The sequence below is a fragment of the Macrotis lagotis genome, chromosome 8, assembly GCF_037893015.1.
Source record: "Macrotis lagotis isolate mMagLag1 chromosome 8, bilby.v1.9.chrom.fasta, whole genome shotgun sequence".
Taxonomy (NCBI): Eukaryota; Metazoa; Chordata; class Mammalia; order Peramelemorphia; family Peramelidae; genus Macrotis; species Macrotis lagotis.
In genome coordinates this window covers 187,961,121-187,982,515 of record NC_133665.1, presented here as the reverse complement: position 1 = coordinate 187,982,515, position 21,395 = coordinate 187,961,121, and the positions used below count along the sequence as shown (strand labels likewise).

General features: G+C 39.6%; 1 protein-coding gene across 2 annotated transcripts in view; it reads right to left on the bottom strand.

Moving 5' to 3' along the window:
* NME8 (NME/NM23 family member 8) overlaps positions 1–21,395 on the bottom strand; it is a 51,754-nt gene that overhangs the window by 16,094 nt on the left and 14,265 nt on the right. For both annotated transcript variants that reach the window (XM_074199194.1, XM_074199195.1), the window contains exons 7-11: positions 19,353–19,422; positions 13,657–13,730; positions 11,490–11,582; positions 8,731–9,104; positions 2,996–3,177 (exon numbers count right to left, since the gene is read on the bottom strand). In XM_074199194.1, the coding sequence (XP_074055295.1) occupies positions 2,996–3,177; positions 8,731–9,104; positions 11,490–11,582; positions 13,657–13,730; positions 19,353–19,422 (793 nt within the window). The remainder of the gene's footprint in view (positions 1–2,995; positions 3,178–8,730; positions 9,105–11,489; positions 11,583–13,656; positions 13,731–19,352; positions 19,423–21,395) is intronic.

Here is a 21,395-nt window from a genome sequence, read left to right as displayed (position 1 = left end):
GAACTTGCAAAGACAGGCACATTAATACATTGTTGGAATAATTGTGATTTGGTGGCACTATTCTAGAAAGGGAGACAGAGAGGAGAGAGAGAGAGAGAGAGAGAGAGAGAGAGAGAGAGAGAGAGAGAGAGAATATATTAACTTTTTTCTGATCTCATCTACCAATTCTCCTGGGGCAATATGACTTAGCTGGGTCTCATTCCACTGCAGACTCCCTTTCCCCCTCAGCTGCTTTTTGCTAAGTGAGGTAATACTGTTTATAGCTTTCCAACCTCTTTGTTATTCTTGTAAATGAGATTATACATTCTACCAGTGTTGCTCTGAAGAGGGAGTGGTTTTCCTGCCTTCCTTGGGTCTCATTGTCATGGTGACTTCTTCAAAAGTTAGGTTGGCTTCAGGTGTGTTGACTGAGACAAGCTACAGTTTTTGAACTGATAGATTCTCCCAGAATCTGAAACTTTAACCAAAGGCCATCCAGGTTTCAAACATTCCTTCACTGATGACTAGTTCTTTTGAAGCAAAGGTTATTCATGGGCTCATATGTGTTATCTCTGTCTATGGCCACCCCACTGGGGATCCAATATTCCACATTCTAAAAACATATGGTAAAATAGATGTTACTTGAGCTTCAAACATCCCAAAATTTATTTGCATGGGTGACTCTTAGGATCCAGACCTCAAGGCTTGTTTGGCCAGGTCAGATTGGAACTGTTGTCATCTCACACTCTATTTTCTAATCTTTATTCTTTATGAATTTAATCTTTGATGCTCTGACCACACACAACTGATTTTATGATGATGCCCCACTCTGAAAGTTTTCCATTTGTTAAAAGGATATCAATTTTAGTTTGTCAGTGATTTGTTCTGGTTTCTCTATATCCAGAGGCTTCTGCCTCCCCCTTGAAGAAATCATTGATATGCTACAATCATGTGTGTCCCATTGGACTTCCAGCTCTTGCCACCCTTCATTTCTTGACTCCAAACCAATCTGTCACTACCATTTCCTGTGCCTTTCAATATTCTCATTGAAATCACTGATTACCAGGCCACATATAAACTTAGCTTAGAGGATTTTAACGAATTCCCTCATTGATTTTCTCTTCTCACTCATCTTCAGCAACAGAGATTGATATGGAAACTGTAATGATCGTTTTTCTAGGAAAATTGTTTTCTTTTGTTGCTATAATGGCAAATTTCCCCAGACTTTTAGCCTTCTGGCTCCTCCACCAGGAACTCATCCATTGTAAAAAAAAAAAAAAAAAACTAAAAGAAAGAAGGAAGGAAAGAAAGAAAGAGAAAGAAAGAGGGAAGGAAGGAAGGAGGGAAGGAAGGAAGGAAGGAAGGAAGGAAGGAAGGAAGGAAGGAAGGAAGGAAGGAAGGAAGGAAGGAAGGAAGGAAGGAAGGAAGGAAGGAAGGGAGGGAGGGAGGGAGGGAGGGAGGGAGAGAGAGAGAGAGAGAGAGAGAGAGAGAGAGAAATAAAGGAACAGTTCAACAAAACCACCCAATACAACCCATCAATGTGAACAGTACAGAGCCGGCAATTCTTCCCTAAGAGTTCCCTTCCTCCCAAACTGTTTATATTTATTCTTCTATTATGCATTGCTCCCAGGGTGGCTCATTGATGAAGTACATAGAGCCCTGGGTCTGAAGTCAAGAATACTCCTCTTCATGAGCTCAAATCCATTCTCAGATACGTACTAGCCATGTGACCCTGTTTAACTCAGTTTCCTCTATTACATGAACTGGGAAAGGAAATGGCAAACCAAGTCAGTGTCTTTGCCAAGACAACCCCAAATGGGGTCACAAAGAATAGGATTACAATCAAATAACCCAGGCCCCTGTTTTCTCTCCCATTAGACTGTAAGCTCCTTAGGAGTAGAAATTAGTTTGGTTTTGCATCTCTAGTGCCTAGCCCAATGCTTGGCTCATGTCAGAGCTCAATGAATTCTTGTTGCTGGATTGATTTGACTATTTTCTGACATGGTGAGCATTGCCAGGAAAGAGAATTGAGTAGGGTCAGCACGGATGGGTGCTGTAGGACTCTCAATGACATCAACTTTGCCAAATTCTTCATGTGCCTCCCTGGGGAAAGTCCAGGAGCCTTGTTTTCATTTAGTTACAATGGTTTGATGTCTTCTGGTTCTGTTTCCACTGGGAAGGCAATGGGGGTAGGGGGGGAATGGGAGGAGGACCCCAGTCCCTTTCCAGTGCATCTTCTCACACAGGAACTGCTACATACAATTTCTCAGAGGTGAAGGGACTTTTAATTCAAGCTAGTGTCATTCCAACTTGACCGAGAATCCACTCTAACATTTCCCCAACCCACTGGTCACTGAAGGGAAAGAGACCTTACATTAAGACTACCTACAATTATTTAACATAATGCTCATATCCAATCCAAGAATAGTGTTTCTTAGCACTTTCTATCCCATTGCCCAGCACTCAACTCTCTCTTTAGAAATAAATGGGATTCAGAACTTTAAAAAAAAGTTTAAGATTGTTTTAACATGTCATTGGAGGTAGAAATAAAATATTTTATTAAAAAAAGAGAAGTGGATGGAAACCACATTTTTTTTGACTGTATCATGTGTTTTTCTTGCTAACTTTCATCATCACCTTCAGCACTGTACCTGAAACCTTGCTAATTCCATAGCCTTTGAGAACCCAGGCTCAGCATCCATTCACCCTGGTGAAGCAAGTAACCAGCTTAACAAGGTTGGTTATAAGTGGTCTTTTTTTTTTAATTTCATTTCATTTCAGTGTGGAACTAAGAATCTTTTTTTTTGCAAGTATCATTTAAAAGATGATTTGAGGGGGCAGTTAGGTGGCTCAGGGGATAGAGCACTGGCCCTAGAGTCAGAAAGACCTGAGTTCAAATTTGGTCTGACATTTAATATTCACTTAGCTGTGTGACCTTGAACGAGTCACTTAACCCCATTGCCTTGCCAAGGAAAAAAAAAGACAATTTCACACAATAGTAAGAGTTATTACCTACCTGGATTTCCCTGTAATTTATCAGGTCTGAAGATAGCCAGTGTCCTTTCAGTCAGTAACTCAAGATTTTTTGATTTAGCAAAATCTGGAAAAAAAAGAATGAGGTGCCTTCTTGCCTTTTGTGGATCATCTACGAGATCGCAAACACCTAACAGCTCTTTCTTTGCCAATAGCTCTCGTATGCTGTGAAATTAAAAACCATTATTACAGATTAATTTTAATTCAATTCTTAATCTACCATCTAGACCAATACTCTGATGAATAAGCTTTGTAGTCTACAAATATACAGTATATTAAGATTTCCAACCTGGTTTTTATCTATTGTTTCATTCTGACCTAGGACCAAGAACTCTGAGAGGTGTCCTTTTACCTTGCCTGGAATCAATCCACTATCCCACTTCCCTGACACTTTGAAATCATCCCACCTATATTGTGGGCATCTCCCTTCTCTTCATACCAGTACTGGCAGGCAGTAAGATGGCCCAGGGTGACTGAATTTATCACAGACTGAATATTCAGTCTAGAATCATCGAGCTTAGATCAAATCTAGGCTCAGACATGTTTTAACTGTGTAAACCTGGAAGTCACTAAAAACAAATTAAGGGGTGACTAGGTAGTGCAGTGGATAGAGCACAGGCCCTGGAGTCAGGAGGATCTGAGTTCAAATCTGACCTCAGATACTTAAAAATTGCCTAGCTGTGTGACCTTGGGTAAGTCACTTAACCCCCATTACCTTGCCCAAAAAAGAGAAAAAAATTTTTTTTCAATTTCCCTAGCTGTAAAATGGGGATAATAGCAGCACCTATTTCCTAGGCATGGTGTGAAAATCAGATCCTATTTATAAAGAATTTAGCACACAATAATACTTTAATAAATGTTTGTTTCTCCAGAGAGAGACAAAGGGGTTTGCCTATGGTCACAGAGCTAGAATTGGGATTCAGAACTAGGTCTTTTTTTTTGCAAGGCAATTGGGGTTAAATGACTTGCCCAAGGTCACACGGCTAGATAATTATTAAGTGTCTGAGGTCAAATTTGAATCAGGTCCTCCTGACTCCAGGACCGGTGCTCTATCCACTGCACCCTAAACTTAGGTCTTATTGATTCCAAGCCTAGAGCTCTTTCCCCTACCCCCATGCTATTTCTCACCTGCTGGCTCTTAATTATATTCATTAGTTGACACTGGAAACTTGAGTCTGTTCTTAAATCTCAAGATCACAGGGAGGTGGCCATTGGAGCAGCTTTTGTTTTGAGCTTTGGGGGGGGAAGTCCTAGAGCTGCTATGGGAAAGAGGTGTTGGGGCAACTGGAGTCTTTAGAATGGCTGGAACAAGTGAAACTCTTCCAGTAGGAAAACCAGCAAGTCTGGAGTGGATGTGAACTGGTCACAGATCACTTACCCTCTTCAAGGCTCAGTTTCCTCATCCCCAAGATGATAAAAATGTAGCCCAACAGACAGAACAGTGTGATGGGCTCAAAACTGACCTCTACCATTTATCAACTATCCGTCTCTGGATGAATCACTTAACTTTCATGGGGCTCAGGTAACTCTTAAGACAAATCTGCTTTGCCATACGAGAGTTGTCCAGTTAATGGAGAGAATTCCCTATATTAGTGAAACCATAAATCCTTTCTGACATACAATGAAGGTTAAAAATGACTTCTTTCAGGGGCGGCTAGGTGGCACTGTGGATAAAGCACCAGCCCTGGAGTCAGGAGTACCTGGGTTCAAATCCAGTCTCAGACACTTAATAATTACCTACCCGTGTGGCCTTGGGCAAGCCACTTAACCCCATTTGCCTTGCAAAAACCTACAAAAAAATGACTTCTTTCCTGCAGTTAGTATCTCATACATCATGTAGTATCTCATACATCATGTAGATGGAGCCCCTCATTTTGCAAATGAGAAAACAATGCCCAGAAATAGTTAAGTGAATTTTTTTCCCCAATCAAATAGCATGGATCAATAAAGAGGTTTTTTTGCCAAATAAACCCAAGGGGAGATTGGTGGCATAAGGGAGGGAGGGAGAGGAATAAGTGCCAGCAGCTAGAGAAAATCAAGAAGGGAACTGTATTTGAGGTAAGCTTTGTAGGAAATTGAGGAGTCTTCAAAGCAGAGACTAAGAATGTGTAGACAGCTCCCACTTCTCTGGAAACCCAGTACCCTAAAAGCTCAAATACTTTTAAAGCTGAAATAATTTTCTTGAGATCATGCAAGGTTTAATCAGAGAGTTGGGATTTGAACTAGGACTTTGGACTCACATTTCATTTGATTTTTGTGGCAATTAAAAACAATATAAATTTTAGTTATGTTTCATTATTATATAATCTATAATTATATTTTATATGCATATAAAATAGTGAAATATAACTATATAAAATGAAATGAAATTTATATAAATTTAGATATGAAATAAATTTATAGAAATTTATATAAAGCTTACCAAAGAGTAGGCACTGAGCTAAGTGCTTTCTCATTTGATTCTCACAAAAGCCCTAGAAGGTAAGTGGCATGACTATCCCTACTTTATAGATAAGGAAATTGAGGCAGACCCAGATGAAGTGACTTGTCTAGGTCACTTAACATATATATATACAGACTGACCATGTGAGCAATTGTCAGAGATACAAAAACCTCCGCAGGTTAGAGATGGTCTTTGAGAGTTGGTCAAAGATTAGTCCCCCTAAGGTTGACCTAGAAGTCTCATAGGCTCTCCAAGCTTGGTCCAGTTATAGTGAGTCTATACCTAGCTCATTGGAAAGTACCTGAAAACCAGATTGGTAGTCAGGTCTTCTTGAGGCCAGACTCATTGCCCCACCTAGCTGCCGCCTAATTAAATGGAAAGTTAAGTAACACGCCTTCTAATCATCTGTTTAAGATACTAATTATGCTAAATTTTTGCTAGATATTGAGCTGAAATGTATCGCTTACATAACAACTCTGCTTGGATATTCTTGGAAATTAGAGAACGTACATATGGAAAATCAGGTACAACATGAAATTACTTAGAATAGTTTGAATGTTTTCCGTGGACACCAATCTCTTCATATCTTGTGATGCAATGGGGGGGGGGGGGGGGGGCCGGCAAACAAATGGAAGGCAATCTCTGGGCCATTTCACCAGGCTCAAAAGTCTCCAAGCATGATCTTGTGGATGGTGTGTGTGCCTGGCTAGACTTGGTGAGATTGAGGTCACCTTAGAAGTCATCTTTGGCTAACTCTCAAAGATAATCTCCTCTGTCAATGAAGGAGGGGCTCACACTGACAAATTATTTAAAAAATATAAGTAGATTCATGAATTCTCTTTGTATTCACATTGTTCTCTTTAGGTAACTCCTATTTTTAGTCTTCTTTGGATCATTTTGCCCTCACCCTCATAATATAGCTTCTGTCTTCTTGTTGCCCCTGCTGTTGTTGCTTAGTCATTTCAGTCAGGTCTGACTTTTCATGATCTCCTTTTTCTTTTCTTTTCTTTATTTTTTTTTTGTTTTTGCAAGGCAAATGGGGTTAAGTGACTTGCTCAAAGTCATGTATTAAGTGTCTGAGGTCGAATTTGAACACGGGTCCTCCTAACTCCAGGGCTTGGTGCTCCATTCACTGTGTCACCTAGCCACCTATTCATGACCTCTTTTTTGAGAGGAGGAATTTTCTTGGCTAAGATACCAAAGTGATTTGCCATTTCCTTCTCCAGCTCATTTCAAAGATAACAAAGCAGAGTTAAGTGACTTACCCAGGGTCACACAACTAGTCAAGTGTCTGAGGAGAGATTCAAACTTCAGAAAGATGCGTCTTTCTGATTCCAAGCCCAGTATTCTACTGACAGCACTAGTTTCTGCCTAGGACTAGGTAAAAGATGCACCATCGCTATGCAAGCACAACTTTATTTTATCACATACCAAATACGAAACAATCCAAAGAATTTCACGTTATTAATAATCATTATCATAATAATCTGTATCCCCAAAGAACAAGGGAAGCTAGGTGGCACAGTGCCAGGCCTGTAATCATGAAGACATCCTCTTATGTTCACAACTGGCCACAGACACTTACTAGCTCTATGACTCTGAGCAAGTCACTAAACTCTGCCTCTGTTCATTTGTAAAACCTCTCCAGCATCTGCCAAGAAAACCCCAAATGGAATCACAAAGAGTCAGACAGGAATGAAACAGGTGAACAACAACCACCACCAGAGGGCAAATACTTTACAAAGACGAACTCATTTGATGCTCACAACAACCTTGGGAGTTGGTGATACTATTATATTAATTTTGAGGCTGAAGAAACTGAGACGGATTAAGTGACTTGCCCAAGGTTGTAGCTATAATAGTGTCTTTGACTGGATTTAAACTCAAGTGTTTTTGTCACTCTAGATTGAGGTCTCTAACCATTGGTCATATAGGGCCAATGTAATTTTCCAACTCTTTCCATCCACTTTCCCCTTCTAGACTCATTGGATCATCTTATGGTTTGGGCTTCCCTCAGCAGGAACATAGTGACTTTTTTCCACTACTGGTTTTACTCTAGGACCCCACTGAGCCCTAACGACTCAGACTCTCATTGGGAGGAAATGAAGCTGGGCTTGCTAAAGCTACAAGCCCTCATAGAGAATTCACAGGGACCCAACAGTGCCTCAGATTCTTACCACCACCCTATGAATCAGATTGTCTCAATAAAAATAAGCATTAGGACGTTACAGAGAAAACTCCCTTGGCATCAACCCTACCCTGTCCAAACAATGTGTAGTTGTCACAGAGGACAACACTCAGGCTTTCTCCTTTTTGAGCCACCTTCTCTCCCAGAGGGTGGCACTGTCCAAGAACTTCCTCTCTCCCTCTAAAACACGAGGGTCTAAAGCTCCAGAATTTGGAGTTACTAAAGAGGTAGCCTGCTTTCCATTATATCTGAACCATCCAAATAGTTCATACAAAATAAATATGTATGCCTACAACCTCCATTGGGATTCAAATCTCCTTTTGCCCTCATTAAGTTGAACAGGGAATTCCTCTGATCAACCCTCTATTGATTCATTCATTCATTCATTCATCTCAATTTCGTACCAAAAAAGTCATTTGGGGGCAGCTAAGTTGATGCAGTGAATAGAGCACTGGCCCTGGAGTCAGGAAGACCTGAGTTTAAATCTGGCCTGGGACACTTCATAATTACCTAGATGCCTGACCTTGGGCAAGTCACTTGATCCCATTGCCTTGCAAAAAGCAAAAAAAAAAAAAAAAAGTCATTTATACTTACCATTAGCAAGGTCTCCAGGATCAGGAAAAGAGGAGAAAGGGAAGGAAAGAGTTTGAGCCAGATTCTCACATGACCAGAGCACAACTCAGGTCAAATTGGCTCTTCACCTTTACCCCTCTACCAGTCCCAAATAAGATCAGAAAAAGTATTTTTTTAATTTTAAATTTGTTTTATTTTATTTTATTTTAAATTTGACTGAAGGGGGTAGCTAGGTGGTGCAGCAGATAGTGAACCAGACCTGGAATCAGGAAGATCTGAGTTCAGATCCAGCCTCATACACTTAATAATTGGCTAGATGTGTGACCTTGAGTAAGTCATTTGCTCAAACCCATTGCCTTTAAAAAAATTTTTTTTAATTTAACTGAAGATTATGAGATTTTTGTAAAAATGTAGCTGAAGAGATGACTATTCAAGACAAGACTTTGTGACTTAGGAAATTTTAGGAAAAGGCCAAGTAGATAGAAGGGTCATTTTCCCCCAAGTCTTAGCATACCTTGCTGGCTTCTCCTCTTCCTCCTTTGATTCTTCCTTGATTGAGGGTTCTTTCTCGTCTAGTTGCTCTTCTTTCTCGTCCGGCTGCTCCTCTTTTTCCTCTGGCTGTCCCGCATTTTGCTCCTCATTTTGCTCCTCATTCTCCTCTGGCTGTCCCGCATTCTCCTCTGGCTGTCCCGCATTTTGCTCCTCATTTTCCTCCGGCGGAACGTCTTTTTCCTCTGGTTCACTTGCTTTTTCTTCTGGCTTTTCTTCTTTCTTTTCTTCTCTGTTTTCTTCTGCTCCTTCACCTTCTTTTCCCGGAGGCCCCAGGGAAATCCCCAAGAGGTAACTTGGGGTACTTGTTGTATAGAGGACAAAATCTTCAAAATCATACTAAAAAAAAAGAATCTCCATTGTTCATCACAGAAAAGCTACTTCCTGCAGTCATCAGAAACTGATGATCTGATTATAGTGAATTTCACAGGGGAAAAACTATTTGCCACGTGATGATTTGTATGAGCAGATATTTTGCTAGAAAATGCCAAGGGTGAAAATGTAAAATGTCTCCTAAATAGATGAGGAAACTTAGGAATTATAGAATATATTTAAAAAGTAACTTGAAACCCAATCCCTTCATTTTACAGGTAAGTAAACTGAGATTTTGAGATTAGGAGGGACTTAATGTCACATTAGGCTCTCATTCGTAATATCGAGACTAAATGTCTGATCTAGTCTGCTTCCCTTTATCCCTTCTTGCCTCGATTAGTATTCCCTTATGATAGGAGACAAGAATTTGCATGAATTGCAGTGGAGGGTCAAACAAGGGATCAACTGAAGGAATCAATGTGGAGCCTGAAAAAGAGAAAACTGGGGATGAGAGAATTGCATGATGGCTCTCCTCAAGAACTGGAAGAGGTATCATGGGAAGGAAGGGATGTGTTCTAATTGGTCAAAGGGGGCAATTCTAGGAGACATATGGAAAAGTGATAGTAGAGTTTGACCTCACTATCAGGAAAAACTTCCTGACAATGAGAGACCAAAAGGACTATCGCTCCAAAGGATTGAATTTTCCAAATCTGGAGGTCTTCATGCAGGTGTTGGATGAACACTCCACCAAGGATGTTATTAGGAAGAATTCTTGTACAGAAACAAAACAGATGATGGGGCCTCAGATGTCCCTTCCAACTTCTCCCTTCTGCAATTCTGAGGCATTCTTGCTGTTCAAGAATAGAAGGGAAAAGGGACAATATCCCATGTAGTGAAAGAGACATTTATCAGTATCAGAAGAAGTCACACGGGAATGCTTATGCCATCTGGGGGAGGGGGCCGGCAACAAAAAGCTGATGGGGAAAAAAAGTCAAAGATTGTACAAAGGTTTGAGTCATCTCATTGAGCTATAGAACCATAGACTGAAACAAGTTAGATGGAATTTATTTTAAAAAAAAATTGTAATTTTCTATTAATGGGTTCAAAAAAATCAATCATATAAGTGTAAAATGAGAGAAGCATGACCAAACAGTATTTCATGTGAAAAAAAAACTCAATTTGGGGTGTTTTGCAAGTTCCCTAGCATTGTTATTTGGGAGTCAGGGAAGCTAAGTTAACAAAAGCACAAGCTCCAGAATGAGAAAGGGCCTTGGTAAGATTGCAACTGGAGTATCATTTTCTGCTCTAGATGCCATATTTCAGGAAGAATATGAAAAAAGCTGGAGCATACTTTAAAGAAGAGGAGGAGGAAGGGCCGCTAAGTGACGCAGTGGATAGAGTACTAGCCCTGGAGTCAGGAGGACCTGAGTTCAAATCCAGCCTTAGTCACTTAATAATTACCTAGCCGTGTGGCCTTGGGCAAGTCACTTAACCCCATTGCGTTGCAAAAATCTAAAAAAAAAAAGAGCTTAAACCCCACTACTGAGATTAAAAAAACATATCTAGGGGCAGCTAGGTGGAACAATGGATAGAGCACCAGCCCTGGATTCAGGAATACCTGAGTTCAAATCCAACCTCAGCACTTACTAATTACCTAGCTGTGTGGCCTTGGGCAAGCCACTTAACCCCATTGCCTTGCAAAAACCTAAAACATATATACATATATATATGGATAAGTCAATATAGAATGATTTGAGAAAAGATTACTAATAACTGAGGATCATAGGAAAAACTTGAACCTCTTTATTTATTTATTTGGGGGTTTTTTTTGCAAGACAAGGGGTTAAGTGACTTGCCCAAGATCACACAGCTAAATATTTATTTGCCTGGCAGCAAGGAATAGAGCCAAATGTGGCCTGAAGGAAGAATAGGTAATTGAGAGTGGAACCACAGAGAAGACTTGACAAAGAGATGGCCTCGGGTCCCTGCAAAATACTAAGATTTGAATTGCCTAGGCCACATACCTTCCATATAGGTGTCTCATTGCTACTGTAAAGCTTATGTCCATAAGGACGCTGTGTGTAGTTCTGGGACACTACATCCAAGGCTTAGGAGGGGAATATTTTGAAGTTACTGATCTGGCTATGCTGTTTTAGTAAATGCCTTTGTTTGGAGTCAACTGTGTCAAGTAGCTGACTGCTATAGAGATGCACACTGGTAGGGGCCCATGAATTATAGTTTTAAGAGTGAAGACCCAAAAAGTTTGAATCTGGGAACAGAGCTACCCTCTATTCAAAAGTAACCAGAAGGGATGCTACATATAGAAATAGAAATTTTCTCTAAGACAAATATCAAGAATATTGAGATCCCACTTCATTTGACAAAGAAATGATTTCCTTAGACATTTCTTACCTTGTATGAAATCTCATGATAAAAATCTCTAACTTGTTCATCGTCTAGGATCCTCTGTTCCTCATCTACTATGAGAACGCCAAAATTCAAAATCTCCAATTATAGATTCACGGAACATTTCAGAAGCGTTGATTGGGTAACAGAGAAAAGAAATCATCGGGTTACTCTCCAGTGTTTAACAGACCATTTGGAAGAGATTTCATTTCCTATAAAGACTACACCTGCTAAGCTGCATTAAATATACAAATTGGGAGACCTTTGTCTGTGACCTATTCCTTTGAGCTTTCGAAAGCATTGTTCAGATGCATAAAAAGATGTGTCACATCGAAGCTGAAGGCTGAAATGCTGACAAGAGATTATCAACCTCCTAGGAGGTCAATTTACATGTTACTCTTTTTAAATTGGTTGCTTGGAATGTCCGGGCCCATTTTCCCATAGAAATCATGTTGTAAACAATGATCAGATTCCCAAGGCAGGTCACAAATACTTATTTAATGCACAATGTAGCTGAAATCCTGAACATTGAGAGAGAAAAGTCTTTAACAACCAGATGGTCTCTAAGTTCCATTTTAGCCTTGGATTTATGATTATTCAAGTGATCTTGGTTGAGTTACTTAATGCCCCTGGTCTCAATTTCCTCATTTATCTGTAAAATAGCCTGGTTAGATGAGTTCTTACTCAAAGGTCCCCATCTCCTCTTTCACCTCACTCCTCTTAGTTTTTTTTGGGGGGGGGGATATTTTTAGGTTTTTGCAAGGCAGTGGGGTTAAGTGACTTGCCTAAGATCACACAGCTAAGTGTCTGAGGCCAAATTTGAACTCAGGTCCTCCTGACTCCAGAGCTGGTGCACTATCCACTATGCCACCTAGCCATCACCACCTCACTCCTCTTTATGGTACTGAGCTCCTCTAATACTTTGGATCCATTATTATAAAAAAATATTACCCCAGCACACTAAGACAACCGGGTGGATTTGTGTCAGGTGAAACTTTTGCTGCTACTCATTGTTCTCAGTGACCTACATTTCCCAATTAAGAGGTAGCTGAGATAGGCAGCTAGGTGGCGCAGTGGATAGAGCATTGGCCCTGGAGTCAGGAGGACCTGAGTTCAAATCCAACCTCAGATACTTAATAATGACCTAGCTGTGTGGCCTTGGGCAAGCCACTTAACCCCACTGCCATGCAAAAAAAACTCTCTAAAAAAAAGAGGTAGCTCAAAGCCCTAAGACCATATAGATGAGAAAGGTCTGAAGAGCTGTGTTCCTCTCCTTAGGGTTGGAGGAGTTTGCCCTTCTCGCTGCACCCCCAGCATCAAAGTCCAGGGCTTGGGGCAACTTCTCTGATCCTAGTTCAAATGTCACTGCCATCTCAAGACTAAGAACATACCAGGCTCTTCTTTGGACTCCACATGTTTGACTCTCTTTATCATGATCTCAATGGTCCCTGAAAGTGTTCGGTGGGGGCTCTGTGTGTTTCTCTTTATCTATCTTATTCTCCATGCCTTTCCTATTACTAGTTGCTATATCACCAATTTTCCTGACCAGAATCTATCGCCTAGCTCTGCCTTTCCGGATTAAGTTTTCTGTTCTACATTTTGCTAAGTGGAACCCACTCTGAGCACTAGAATTCTAGTATCAGAATGACGTCTTCATGAATCCAGTTCTCTTCCACAACTCTCACTTTTCCTACAGTGGGCTTTCATAGATAGCTTCTATGTGTCTTACAGGTCATTGGAGGTACATGATTAGAGCACATCTTCAGTTGGGAGTCCTCCCCCATGCCTTTCTTTCTCCTTCATTCTGCTTTCCCATTTCCTTCCTCTCTCCTCTTTTTTTTCCTTTTCTCCTTCCTTCCCTCCTTCAATCTTTCCTTTCCTCCCCTACTCATTTCCTTCCTTTCAACCTCCTTCTCCTTTCTCATTCTTATCCTTTCTTCCCTCTTCCTTTTCTCCTTTCCTTTGACTCTTGCAAAGACAATAATAAGCTGAACTACAAGGAAAAAGCAAAGATAAAGAGGATGCTAACCTGGACTAAGAATTTTGATATCCAACTGGGATTTATTATCTGGTTCTGGAGGCATTTCTTCCCTCTAAGTGAATCAGTAAGAAAAATCTCACCCTTTGGACTTGACGATGGGGTGTTTGTTTTTGTTTTTAAAATATTACTCACCAGTTGCTTAATTTCTTCTACCCTTTCTTCATCCACAGCACTTGGTCTTATTATCAATACATTGTATATATCCTCTAGGATAAAAATAGATTTTTCTTACAAAATGACAAATGAGGGGGTTTTGTACTAGAAAGTATACTCTGAACGTCTAAGCCACCTTTGTCTCTGATTGTACTATTTTAACAAGGCCTTCTTAGTTCCACCATTCTTGACAACATTGAAGTTGTCTCCCAGTGCCTTCAAATTTCCTTCAAGTTGTTTGAATAAAGGCGAGCTATAGATCACCACCACCACCACCTCCACCACCACCTCCACCACCACCTCCACCTCCACCACCACCACCTCCACCACCACCTCCACCTCCACCACCACCACCACCTCCACCTCCACCTCAACCACCTCCACCACCACCTCCACCACCCATCTTCCCAACCTCTTTCTAGCCAACACAACAGTGGTCCTCAAGTGGGTCACAGGAAAGAGGTGACAACTCTCTTTTGAAGAGATCAGCATACTCTTGATAGAAAACTTTGGTTCCAAATGAGTGATTTAAAATGGACTGGAGCCAACTTGCCATTGTGAATGGAGTTGTACCTATCTCTTTTTATAGTTAGGAAGACCTTATCTTGAATCTTTCCTGGGATACTTACTAGCTAAGTCACCCTGGACAAGTCACTTTACCTCAACCAACTTTGGTTTCATCATCTGTAAAATGAGAACCATAGCATCCGCCATCATTGTTGAGGATTCAAAAAAATTTATGTTTGTGTTTCTCTACAAACTTTGAAGCACCATATAAATGTTTGCTAGTATTGTTCTTAGCTAACTTTTTTGTTAACAGTCAAGAGATATTTTCTGAACTTTGGAACAGAACCTGAAGAGCAGCCTAAGATCTTGGAGTAACAGAATTCCTTTAGAGCTGGAAGAGGCCTTATATCTAATTCATCTCCCTCATTTTACAGATGAAGAAACTGAGGCTTAGAGAGGTTGTGTGATTTGCCAAAGGTCACACAGGCAGTATATGGCAAGACACAGAACTAGGAAGCCAAGAGTAGTTTGTTGTGGACTGAATTCTGGTAGGTGACAATCCTGGTCTGCTATATTCTTGTTGCTGGACCTGATTAGTTGTGAGAGAATAGCCTTCTTGTTCTCCTCCCTTTCTTTCCTTTCATCCTTTCTGCTTTTCTATCTCTCAACTCAAAGCTGTCAGACTCTTTTGTGTTTGTGACTGTGTGCCTACCAGTGTCTCATTCTGGCTCTATCTCTCTGTGCCTGGCTCTCTCTCTCTCTCTCTCTCTCTCTCTCTCTCTCTCTCTCACCACACTTTCACACACAGACATACATGCACATACCAGGTGAGGAGTTCTTATGGCCTTGTGGCCTTGTGTCCTTATCATAAATATACTATTAGATCTTTAGAATTCATTAAAGATTCTATTTTCATTGTATATAAAGGTCATTTGTGTTATATTTGCCCATTGTTTCTGCCCTTAGATAGTTCTCCTAAATAAAATCCCTGTGTTTAGCTATATTTTTGGTGGTCCTTGTTTGCTTGCTTTGTTTTTGGTCAGTGATACATAGTTTCCCCCACTAACTCACATGGAGAAATTATTTATATCAGATTCTCTTTGTCCAATGCCTATTAGATTTATTGTGCAAACAGGTAGGAAAACAGTGGCACAGGATGCTGTCAATGTTTTTCTCAATGCATCCTCCTCTTCCAGTAGCTTCATTAACCCATTTCAACCCCCAAAAGGTTTCCTGCCCAATCTCAAAGAGGTACCACTGACCAGGTATGTGTCTGGAAAGCTCACAACCATCATGAGGTAGGCTCTCCACATGGCCTTGTATAGTAAGAATTAACTTGATTGCGTTGAAATGTTGAACTGAAATTACTAATATTCCCGCTGGTGCCAGGAAGTGACCCTTCAGAAGAGGATATGATCTGGCAGATTCTGCCAGGAGGTTGAGAATGGGCAATAACATCTAAATAGCAGCTGAGGCAAGCTTGGAGAGTCGCCCTTATACTCCTCCTGACCCCAGCCACATAGAATGCTGGTCCCAGGATAATCAAATGCTTTTTGTATTTGTCTTGCATTTCCCAGAAGTCTGGATCCTAAGATTCAGAGAGATTGTTATCTGAGTCTGTAGATGGAGTGGCCCACTTAGAAGCAATTATGAATCTTTAATTGCCAGAGCTATTACAAATTTTAATATTTTATTAATATTAAATATTAATAATAATTAAATAATTAATTAAGTGAGTAATGATAAATAATACTTAACTATTGATATTAAATTTAATATAAATATTAAAATATTTGATTTTTTTAAAGTGCTCAACATACATTATTTCACCTGAAGTTCATGACAGCCTTTCTGAGGGAGGTGCTACAGATATTTACCTCTATTTTACAGATGAAGAAACTGAGACTCAGAGGAATCCTGTGACTTGCCCTTAGTTACAAAGCTAATTAAAATAGAGGAGGTGGGATTCAGAGACTTGGGTCTTCTTAAATCTAACTGCAGTACTCTATTATCCACCATACAGCTCTCTTCTTTAGAAATACTAAAGAATATGATATGCTAATAGGAGACACAAGTCACAAGATAATCAGAGATAGCTTATTGACTTAAAACTGTAGTTCACCTGCATATACCAAGGGACAGTATATGGGGAAAGCCAATGCTGGAGTCATCCTCTTTGCCATCCTTCTCAAAAGTTAGTTGTATTCCCTAAACATTCCTAAATTTCTTACCATATTCTCTTATATATTTGCCATTTTTTCTAAACCATGAACTTATGAAATATGAACTTCATATTTATATTTATATTATTCATATTTATATATGATTGAGTTATTATTTCATATTAGGGATTTGTAAAGAAATAGTATTTGGAAGGTTTTGAGATTTGGGTTTTGGGGATTTGGGGGTTTCTTTTTTTGGAGCATATTGTAATTGTGCAAGTTGGTAAACAGTGGTGTCAATTAGAGTTTCACGGTTTGAACAATGAGAATTGCTGTATGTGTTTTTAACTGATTCAAGAGGACATAACAATTCTTCCACTCAATTATGGTTTTTCTTCATTACTATATTTTAGGTTTGGTGGGGGTTTTTTTTTAGGACTTTGAAAGGCAAATGGGGTTAAGTGACTTGCCCAAGGTCACACAGCTAGGTCATTATTAAGTGTCTGAGGCCGGATTTGAACTCTGGTCCTCCTGACTCCAGGGCTGGTGCTCTATCCACTGTGCCACCTAGCCACCCCCATTACTATACTTTAAAGGATGATAGGAGCAAGTTTTAAAGAAATACAAACTAGATACAACTATGTTCCTTTTCCATTTTTCTTTAATTTCATCCTTTCTTAATCTGATGCTGGTTCTATATCTGGCTTAAATATAACTATTCACCCCTGCCCCAGATGGCCTGCGATTTGTCCAAAGTTTTAGAATCTTTGATGAGGTTTGTCCAAGTTTCAAAATATTCCAATCTTTAAGAGTCACCTTCCAGCTAGGTTAACTAAAGAGCTTGCTTTTCCCTGAACTCTTCATTTTTACATAACTTAGAACTTAATTCCCTCCTAGCTTTTACCCAGCTTCCAACATTTTTTGAGTTCTTGTCTTCAGAGCTGCAGATGTCTGCTCTTGCAGACACTTTCTCAATTAGTTACTGAAGAAACTCTCCAAAGATTTTCAGTCCCTTCTCTCTTCAGGGACTTTCCTTGCCAATCCACACAGCTCAGGAATCATCCAGAAGCAGGAAAAACTGAAGGCCACCATGCTTCTGCACAGGAGCACTGAATTCCTGTATCATCTTCATTTCAAAAAATTCTCTATAGCTATTGGAGCACATCTCTCAAGTTTAAGTGTGAGATTAACTGATTAATTAAACAGCTCTCTGTCTCTGGTTTTAAAGACTGTGCCTCTCCTCCCAGGCAGTCATTAAAGAAAACCTTTTAATGAGAATAGAACCAGATTAGAATAGTGATATAAAGTTACCTTTACATCTAAAGATCCCCCACTTTAATCCTTTTAAAACTATGGTAATATTTAAACAACTTCTAGTCATCCCCCAGGACAATGGAAAGACATATGTCTTGCTTGAAAATATAGTGCAAATGGTTGCAATATATTATCAAATGTAACAGGGCTTTGACACAGAGCATCTCTGAAGGTGGCAACCCTATGGGAGATTGCAGGGACTTGAATCAGGGAGAGGGCATCCTACATTCCTGAATTGGTTAATGGGTGGGAGTAGCCTCTTTCTATGAGGTGTCTAGTTAGGACTGCCTTCATATTTTAATCTACCTGACTAAGGCACAGTCACTCTTTTTCTGATGGTATCCAGTGGGGAACTCATTCACTCATAATGGGGGCACTTCGCCATAAGCTGGGCATGGAAAGTCTGCCCTCCCCCTCCCCTTAGCACCTGACTCTGAAAAACTGTCCCCTGGAATCTCAGCATTTTTTGTCTTGTTTCCCTTGCTCTTTTCAATTCTAGGTACACAAAATGGAGTCCCCCAAACTGAGAACTCTGTCCAAGAGAACCTTAGAGACCATCCAACATCTGGATTCTATACCAGAGGCTGTAACCAGCCCTGTACAGAAAACCTAAAAAGCCAGGGTCTTGGGTTTACAGTTCCCCATGGCTGTAGTTCTGAGGTGGGGAGGGGGAGTGAGGGATCCTCCCCTAACCCTAGAACTGAAAAAAACAAACAAAACAAGACAAAAGACCCAACCCCATTTGCTGGGGTGAAACACCACCCTTACTCATCTAGCTTACAGGCAGCTATCCCTCCTATGAGTGAATGAGCTCTTCATCCCTGATGCCACCAGAGAGAGAACTAAAGGAAGGCTCCAACCATCGAAGGATATGACCAAGAGTTATACAGGATTGGGAATCATCTTTGAGGAGGCCTCTTGTTCAGAAGATCACAAGTTGGTCAAAGATTAGAGATAGATAAAACTCACTCCAGGATTGTAAAAATATCTTAAAGGCAAAGAGTTCCAAGGTATTTTTAACCCAAGTCAACTCACACTAAGTTTAACACCATAGACTCAAAAAGAGAAGGAAAATAAACTTTCATAATGCACCTACTACTGTGCACTTTATACATTTTATCTCATTTGACCAAAAGGATATGCTCTGCATTGGTCTTTTAACCCTAAAACTTAAATAAAGGCTTTTAAATCTGACTAAATTATCCCAGGCACCCAAAGAAAAGAGTCATGGATCCCATGCTGCCTCTCTTTTTAAGAATAAAGACTAAAAAAATAATAAACTAAGGGAAGGCATGGTTCCCAAAAAGATCAAAGATGCTCTTCATCTTTGAAAGATGGTGACTCTTGAATTTTTTTCTAAATTTCCTTCATAAGACATATTAGAATCATAAGCAAGTCTCTTTTACGTTGAAGAGATGCTGTGTTTTGTGGGTCACCCTAGTCAAAGAATCCATTAACTGGTGAGTGATTAATCTATCAATGGCCAGTCTCCCCATCCATAAAGAGCGGAACCCTCAGACCACGGATTCCAGCTCCCACCAGGACCATATCAGAAACCTGTCAGAACTGGACCCTGCTGGTATAGCCCTCAAATGTGCCATGAGGAGGATTTTTGTAGTTGGGAGAATCACATTACACTCAAAAACCAGGGAACTTTTGCTTAGTTTTTCATTTAATAATAAATATACTTGCCCAAAGGTACTTGTGAAGTTTCTAGTGCGTCTTCACCTTCATCTGAATCGATCAGTGCTAATTCCGGAAGCTATGGAACAAGTAAAGGATAATAACTAATTTGATGATCTGTAATTTTTTTTAAAAAACTGAGCTACTTGAATAAAGAAAATAATATATAAAACTATAACAGTTTAATATAAAAATTGTTTTTAAAAAATCCAGAATTGTGTGTAATTAAATTAGGCAAAACTGATCTAAGACAAAATTAGAGGAAATGCAACTCATTCTATTTCATTGCAAAGTTGGGGGGGGGGGGCACAGCTAGGTGGGGCAGTGGATAGAGCATTGGCCCTGGAGTCAGGAAGAGATGAGTTCAAATTTGACTTCAGACACTTAATAATTGTCCAGCTGTGTGATCTTGGGATGAATCCAAATTCTAATAGCCCACACACATCTCATAACTGACAATGACATGAAGGTGATCTTTTCCAAACGGGAAAATATTACATATCAAAAAATGATTCTAATTACACAAGATGTTTACTGTATGCAATAAAGAAATAGGAATACGACCTTCAAAAAGGTGAGATATATGATTACATTCCCAAAATGACCCCCCCAAAAGTTAAACTTTCTTTTCAAGGTTTTTATCAATCTTAATGATACCAGTAGCAAAGAGCTGTGGCTAGTAAGTCTTGTACATAGAGTGAGCAGCAGACTTGTCTAAGGAATGATCACAGTACAGTGGAAGAAGGCCTGGGACACCAGGAGATTTTAGCTGTTCAGGATGGGGGGAAGCAACAATTGATCTATGATCATTAACATTCCTTAGAAAATATTAGTAGGGGGCGGCTAGGTGGCACAGTGGATAGAGCACCAGCCCTGGAGTCAGGAGTACCTGAGTTCAAATCCAACCTCAGACACTTAATAATTACCTAGCTGTGTGGTTTTGGGCAAGCCACTTAAACCCATTTGCCTTGCAAAAAGAAATCTAAAAAGAAAAAGAAAATATTAATAATAACTACTAAAATGTAAACGTGAACAGTACCTTGCAGGTCTGTTCAAAACATGCAGAAATTTCATATAAACTAGTTTGAGAAGTTTTATATAAACTACTTCTCAGGTTTTGGAGGGGATCACTAAATCTTCATCATAACAATGGCAATGCTACTTTTAAAAATATGTTATACCAAAATAAGTAAAAGAAAGCAGCAAAAAGAGAAAATATTAATATTTTGTTGCATTAACTTTTATCTGCTTTCCATTTTCATTGTCAATAGGTTGTTTGAATAGAAGATGTTGTATTGCCTCAATTCTGTACTATACTTTCTCATTTTTAATCAATCTTATCTTTTCACTATCATGTTTATGGCTTATCAAGACAGAAGGCTAATTTGGAACTATCTCACAAAAAAGTATCCAATAATTTCCTATCTATTAAAATATAATAAATCTCATTTTGGGGGTAATATTGTTGGTTTCTCGTCATGTTCAGCAACTTCAACTCTATGAAGAAAGTATATGGGAAAGGTGACTACAGGGGATTGGTATTGTTGACAAGCCTCCCATCCTATGACCTGCCACAGAGCTTTGCCACCTCCTTCTATGGCTACTTTCACATTTTAAAATTGACACCGTTTACATTTGCATATACATATAAAAGTATATCATTTTTTTAAAGTATATATTGCCTCAGAAGCTCTTATAATGAGTTCAGAGGATTTCTCAACTTCATCCTCAACAAAAAACATTAACACACAAAAGTTGCAAGGATCTTCAGGTGATCTTTTTGATGATATTTATCATAAGCATTGGGAATAAAAGATGATCAAAGGTTCTATGAAATGACATTTTGAGTTGACTCCAGAAACAGGATAAAACCAGTTCTGCCAACTCCTTTACTGTCTTTCCAATGAGAAATTGTGAGGCATCCTTCCTCTGAACTAGAACATTCTTTGGTCTCTTTCCTTTATAGCAAGAGACAGAAGAAGAATTAGCTTTGTTCAAATTGGAAAGGGAAAGAACTAGGAACCAAGGTAGAAAGTGGAAAGATGTCAATTT